General features: G+C 36.5%; 3 protein-coding genes across 3 annotated transcripts; 2 read left to right on the forward strand and 1 right to left on the reverse strand.

Annotated features, from left to right (window-relative positions):
- The first annotated feature begins 1,033 nt into the window (after positions 1-1,033).
- On the forward strand, positions 1,034-1,825 carry LOC141390717 (complex III assembly factor LYRM7-like). The gene is made up of 4 exons (XM_073963654.1): positions 1,034-1,151; positions 1,213-1,356; positions 1,422-1,503; positions 1,571-1,825. Exons 1-4 carry the CDS (start codon positions 1,131-1,133, stop codon positions 1,735-1,737), a joined length of 414 nt encoding a protein of 137 aa, XP_073819755.1. The 5' UTR covers positions 1,034-1,130; the 3' UTR covers positions 1,738-1,825.
- Positions 1,768-3,757, reverse strand: LOC141390716 (peptidyl-prolyl cis-trans isomerase sig-7-like). Its single transcript, XM_073963653.1, has one exon. The coding sequence runs from the start codon at positions 3,647-3,649 to the stop codon at positions 1,826-1,828; it is 1,824 nt and encodes a 607-aa protein (XP_073819754.1). The 5' UTR covers positions 3,650-3,757; the 3' UTR covers positions 1,768-1,825.
- Positions 3,758-3,816: 59 nt separating this feature from the next.
- Positions 3,817-5,638, forward strand: LOC141390718 (kxDL motif-containing protein CG10681-like). The gene is made up of 2 exons (XM_073963655.1): positions 3,817-4,101; positions 4,171-5,638. The coding sequence occupies exons 1-2, from the start codon at positions 3,911-3,913 to the stop codon at positions 4,643-4,645; spliced, it is 666 nt and encodes a 221-aa protein (XP_073819756.1). The 5' UTR covers positions 3,817-3,910; the 3' UTR covers positions 4,646-5,638.
- The last annotated feature ends 1,463 nt before the right edge of the window (positions 5,639-7,101 follow it).

A 7,101-nucleotide genomic window follows, 5' to 3' on the forward strand; every position in this document is an offset into this window, starting at 1 on the left:
CCCGAGTATACCCGTCTTGTTCCTAATCCTGCACCAATGCTGCATTCACGCTTTTTCTAGTCCCGTCGTGACAGAATCAGCTCGTGGCTTGCTTTGCTTGCTTTCCAAATGTCAAAATTATTGCTTCACCACGCCGCAATTAGTTTTTCCTCAAACATCGTATAGTTTTTGTTATTATTTATCGGAAAAATGTAATTTAAAATGAAAATAAGCAAGTCACCACCAATTGTTGTTGTCAAAATTGATTGTGTTGTGACAAAATTAAATGTCAAATATCAAGCCGAATACGAATTCCAAAGTTAAACAATTTTTAACTTTGACGCCTGAAATCTTGCTTCGTTGTGGGTTGTTCTATTGAAAACAGTAAAATTTAATCCCTCGCTTTTACGCCAAGCAGGCGGAGCAAGGAAAAAAATCCATTGTGTTTCTACATTTATGTAACCGTACTAATAGATTCATTCGTTTTAGGATAAATAGGCTAAAATTAACAAAAATTTAGGGGTCTTATAGTACGTTTATATATAACCGGATTTAACAATCCCACTGGGTTTCAAATGTCAATTCCTTTGCGTATACGTCAAAGAAATTCTTCATTAAGAAGGTTAACCCTGCAAAAGGCTATAATATAAACATGGCCTTATTCTACTGATGTGGGGTGTATAATCCTCACACAATCTCACACACACTTCATCCACATACATATCCATGTGCGTTCATCAATAGACACGTCCGCCTTTTGAGACTTATTTGACGTATGTATGCGCAATGGACTTGATATTTAAAATCCGGGGGATTTATTAAATAACTATATGTAAACGTACAATTTGGCCTGTTCCCGTACTTTATAAAGTGGTAAAAGTCGTAAAAGTTGTATAAGTCGTAAACGATTTTCATATAAATTTTGTGTACGGGAACGCAAAATGTGTAAAGGTGGTAAAAATTGTAAAAACTTTTTAGTTCTGGAACAGAGCTATTATTAACATCTCATTATGGATTTACGCAACAATAACCGTTACGTTCACGATACGTATATCTAACCTAAACACACGTGAGTTGCAATTGCTATCAAACTGTTGTCTCGATTTGACAGCAGAAATCATAACAGAAAAAGAAAAACATTTGGAAAAAAAATGTCGCAAATTCGTCGTGAGGTAACAAATTGCAACGAATATTTAAAGAAATTCTAAATAAAACCATTTTCATTGATTTAAGGTATTCAAAGCTTTTCGGAAGCTTCATCGAACTAGACAATTGATATTTGCCGGAGATGACAAGGCTTTGGAAGCGGGACGTAATGAAATCAACTCACATTTCAAGAAGAACATGCAGGAGACCAATACAGATGAAATCAAAAAGGTAACGTGTGCATTAAATGGAAGGAACATGCCTATAAAATAATATACTTTAATAACTTTCCTCAGATGATACAGCTAGCCTTGGATGTGGATAAGGAATTGCGCACAAATGTTATTCAAGCTAAACAAAAGGATGAGGGTGTCTATGGTAAGTAGCACAAACAAAAAATAATGAATAGTTCCATTTACAGAACTATTGCCTCTCCCTCCTTTAGAATTACGCATAACCCCAGAAACAACCCGCTTGGATAATATTTTATTCAATCCCGATGCTGTGATAGAACCACCACGTCGTCGCAAAGGACAACCTGCTCCAGGCTGTTGTGGTGGCGGTGCCACTGCTGCACCGGCCACTAAAGATGTTGAATCAAAGCAAAAGTAATTATGTAGTCAATAATAAATTTTAAGTTAATTGTTGTTAATTGTTTCTTGTATTCTTTATTAAAAGCTCTTTCTTGCATACTTCTTAATCACTTTTTATGTTTTTTCGATTTACTTTTCTTCGATTTGGATTTTTTCTTCTTTGATTTTTTAGATTTCTTTTTCTTTCTTCTCTCCTCTTCGGAGGAGGAAGTGGAGCTACTACTTTCACTGGAAGATGATGAAGTTTCATTATCAGATGACTCACTTTCGGAAATAGTTTCCTCGCTGCTGCTGCTATGCCTTCGCGATTTCTTGGCTTTCTTTTTTCCATCCTCCTTTTTACGTTTTCTTTCGTCTTGTGGGGTTTCATCTCGTCTGCAGTGTTTTCTTTCAGGCGATTCGTGTCGTTTCCTTTCCATAGATTTTCCGTTTTGGGTTCTGTCGGTATTTCTTGACGGTGGTGATTCACGCCTGTCTCTGTTTTTGCGTTCGTAGTCATCATTGCGCCTCCTGTCATTATAACGTTCATCATTCCTCCTTTTGGGAGAGTGTCTATACCTGTGAGCTGGAGATCTATCTCTCTCATCCCTTCGATTATCACGTCGTGGTGGTGATCTCTGTCTCGATTTTGAAGTAGATCTTGATCTCCTACGATTGTCCCGTCGAGGTGGTGATCTATTTCTAGATCGTGATGTGGATCTTGACTTCCTATGCTTTTCCAGCTCTTTGTGTCGTTCTTCTCTAGCTTTACGCCTCTCTGCGGAGGTCATGCGACTCCTTGATCTAGATCTTGAACGTGTACGCCTGCGTTCACGTTGTCTATTGTTGTCTCTCCTTGGTGAGCGTTGTTGTCTTTCTCTTTGATTGTTGTTTGATTTGCGATCCCCATTGCCTTTTTCGCGCAAATTATTAAAATCTAAACCCTTAGAATCACCTTCCACTCCACGACCCTTGCCTCGCCACTTGATGCGCGACACAGACTGTGAGAAATCCACATGAATACGTCTATCGTCAATGAGTACATTGTCCATTTTGAAGTAGGCAGCTTCACAGGCTTTTTGATCCTCAAACTCCACAAAGGCATATTGCAGAGAATCGCCGGTCTTACGATCCCTTATTACTTCACAACTTTTGACACGGCCAAATCGACTGAAAATAATTTCCAAATCATCATCTGTCGTTACAGGATTCAATTTACAAACGAATAAAACATTTTCTGGTGGTGCCATGTCAGCATCCGGCAAATCACCCACAATCTCCAAAATTGTTGCTCTGGCCTTGGCCTCACGTTCGGCCAACATTTCTTGAATTTCCTCCATTGTCTTGCCATCGGTATCGTCAATATCCTCATCCGCTGCTATGCGGCCATTTTGCATACGCTCCGCAGATGGTGAGGGTGATCTACTTGGTTCTCGAAATCCTCTGGGATCAGGAAATGGATCTTCTAATATTACTGTATGGGTGATACGTATATCTTGGTAGGGTCTAAAATTTTCATCTACTATGGCTTCGTTTAACTTTCTCAAGGTTTCATGGCCCTCAACCACTTCACCAATGACACAGTGCTGTCCATCCAAAGATGTCAAATTATCACCAAGCGTAAAAAAGAATTGGCTGCCCAGCATTTGTTTGCCGGCTCCAACCAACGACATGAGGCCAGCACTAGAATGATGAATCTTTGGCAGAGTTTCACCTTCGAAGAAACGCTTGTGTTGACCTTCAACAACACCCCATATTGAACTGCCGCCATCACCAGCTCCTGTGGGATCTCCAGTCTGGGCAATGAAACCCTGTTCAATGGTATGGAAGAGATTGTAGTTGTAGTATTTCAGCTTGCACAGCTTCACAAAATTCAGACAGGCCACAGGTCTTTCGTCGATGAAAAGGTCGACAGTTATGTCGCCTATTGTGGTTTCAATGACCACTGACATTTTTGTCCAATAATTAACAAACGTTTCCCGGAATAAACAATAAAACGGAAAAAGCGTAGCAAAAAATTAATTTGTTGATAAACGTATAAACGTCAAATGTCATGTACATGTCAGTGTGGCATCAAAACAAATTTCATATGAAGTATTGCCATATCTTTTTTCCAGATGACATTTATTTTATAAAATATCGAATGTAAACATTGAAAAATACACACAAAAGGAAAGGAATAGAAACAAAACAAAAAATAAAGAATTAAAAAAATGAGCAACGACGAAATTAACTCCTACCAAACCACAGAAAAAGAAAACAATGAAGTCACTAATAAAGACGGTGACGAAGATTTCAGTATGGATGGGTTCAACTACACTGCGGCGGAAGCCTTTGTACAGGGATTAGCTGGCCTTGTTAATCAAAGTGATGTGGAAAACATTATCAGGGCACAAAAACAAATGTTTGTACAACATCAGCATACAATTTATGTTTGTCAATTAAACAATATTCTTTTCTTTTTTGTTTGCAGGTTACAACGTTTTGAGAAGACCAATGAAATGCTTTTGAATTGTAATGCCTTGTCCCAGTCACGTTTGAAACAAGCCAACGATGACTTTAAACGACACTGCAAAGTATTGAGTGATATGAAAAAAGATTTGGACTACATTTTTCGAAAGATAAGGTCGATTAAACAAAAACTAAGTCATCAATATCCTCAGGCATACGCTGAAGCACCACAACCTCAGCGTAGCAGTTTGGCTGAGGAAGCAGAAGATGAAACAGAAATGCGTAAAAATAAGGAAAAATCACAAACCCAGCCCGAAACGGCGTCCACTGCATCTGTGAGTAAGCCTACGAAAACAACTACTGTGGAATATGTTCAAATGGAGGAGACCATGGACAATGGAAAACCCATTGAAAATGATTTAATTAAACGTGTGTGTTCCATAGAAACCACCAATCCAAATGATTCATCCGATTGTACATCTGAAGATACTGGTTAGGTGAAGGCAACTATTGTACTGTAATATCAAATGAACGTTTATTCTTAAGTTATGTGTTGTTCCAAAGATTTTAAGCCAATTTAGGTTTTTTATTTATTTTAAGAACTCATTATTTTAAACATTTATTTGCCATATAATTGGCTGGTAAATAAAGATCTCAAACAAACCATACATTTTATAGAAAATTTAACTTTTTTCGGCGATAGGAGAAATTATCGTTCTGAAATTTCTACTAAAGTAGATCCATGGTAGATCCTCACATGTAGTATTTTAGCTTTAGTTTAGAAAGAAACGTAAACATACATCATTTGCGCCCAGAAGATCAATTAGATGCTGGATGAAAAATCACAATTCTTTACGTAACCTTTAATAAAACCTATCTCAGCAGCAAAGGAGAAGATAGATGGTCCATAATATCAATATAAAACCATAGATGCCTTTCCGGAAACCCCAGCAATATCCTGCACAGAAACATAATAAAATGTTCATCGCGAGGCTTAATTAAAGATTTTGTACACAAATGTGTGTATATTCTTGACAAAACTGAAATATTTGTTGCCAACTCATTTATGTTCGTTCGTATATTATTTCAGTTATCAGGTTCTGGTTCCTCTGTATCCAGACTCAAGAATTCTGCAACCTGGCTGCGTCCATAAAGAATCAGGAGACAGATGAGTGGGGTTAGCTGGGCAGCTAAACAAATGCAGTGTGTCGTGAGGTCCCAATCCACATGCTGGGCACGTGTTGGGTATCGTGGCGTCAATTCGGGCCCAATATGCATTGAGTCGGCTGCTAAAACCACTCGATGGATGGAGGGTTGTCTCCATAGGGCATTCACACATTATATCTGTACTGCCCAATAGAAAATCGAGTCTTCGATGATATTTTCGTCGTTTCGTTGATGAAATTTCCGAAATTGTCGTGCACGACAAGATGCATGACAATTTCTTGCAATGTGTCACCAGAAAAAAAAACAAAAATAATCAAACAAAATATGGTATGAAATAATCCCAGTAGAAAGTGTCTTGAATACAACATTGACGAATCGTTTAAGACAATTCTATATCCCTGAAGACACCTTGCAGACTAAACTCCCTACTTTTCGTTGATGACATCTTCGATGACGAAAACCCCCATATTTCGTTGACGACTGTTCCACAGACCCTGTCCTGCTATTAGTCATTCATGACCCAAATAAATATATTTCATTTATATTGTCGTGTGTCACAATTTTATTACATTATAAAATAAAATATTTTTACAATTTTTATCTTAAATGAATAATCATCATCATTATCTTCCTGCTTTACCTCGCTGCACTTCTCACTTCAGCCGACTGAGGGGGTGAATTCTTATTATTTATGAATTCTGCAAAAACAAAATAACATCAACGATTTTTGTAAATATCAACTAATATATTCTAAAATCTTACCACCGAGCATATTGGGATTTTTCAATTTTTTTCATTGACTTCACCTAAATAGGCGAATTTAAAGAAAAATTATTTTTATGCAATATAATCTACTTATTTTAACTACCCTTTTCTAGTTAATTCACATTTTATAAACACCAACTTAAACAGTTGTTAATTCGAGACGCGGCTTAGGATTTTTATAAGATTTCATTTATTACAAAAAGTAAATGTATATTTGCAGAAAAATGTGTACAATTATTTCAAAGCAGGCTTTTGAAACATTTTTTGGGTTTGTTACCAAGACACAATGCAAGATATGGTCATGCAACTTGTCGTACATGCCAATTTTGAAAATTTCGTTAACATATCGTCGACGAAAATGTCATCGAAGGGTCGATTTTCTACTGGGATAGTACACATATCTAGGAATTATATATAATGTACATATAAAAATATACTACATAATATAAAAGCATTTCTTCGGCATGTCTGTGTGAATGCTATTCCCAGTAGAAAATCGACTCTTCGATGACATATTCATTGACGATGCGTTTTAGAAATTTCCAAAATTGTAATATAAATATAAAATTCGTAAACCGCGTCACGAAATAAACTGTTTTTTTTTTATTGCGCATTAACTATAAAAGGGTAAGTTAGAATAAGTAGATTAATGGAATAAGTAGTAAAACCATGGTATGTTCCAGAACTCCAAGAATCTACTCATTTTTACTATTTTTTCCGATAACATAAAGGAAAAATGTTATCGTAGTAAAAAATAGTAGCTTCTTTCAGGAACAGACCATAAATTGCAGTTAAAATAATTGTAATAATTCTTTAAATTCGTGTATTTAGGTTGAAGTCAAATCAGAGGTTTGAAAATCCCAATATGAAGCTCGGTAATATGTTAGAAAATATTAGTGGCATGGTTTAATAATAAAGGTTAGCTAAAGCTTCCTGTTAATTTAATTTTTTTCTTTCGACTGTTCCTAAAACGTCAGAACAATATACACAATCTTTGTATGTGTGTGTGATGTTTGAATAA

Source organism: Musca autumnalis, unplaced genomic scaffold (genome assembly GCF_047663935.1).
Source record: "Musca autumnalis isolate F117 unplaced genomic scaffold, ASM4766393v1 scaffold_1, whole genome shotgun sequence".
NCBI lineage: Eukaryota > Metazoa > Arthropoda > Insecta > Diptera > Muscidae > Musca > Musca autumnalis.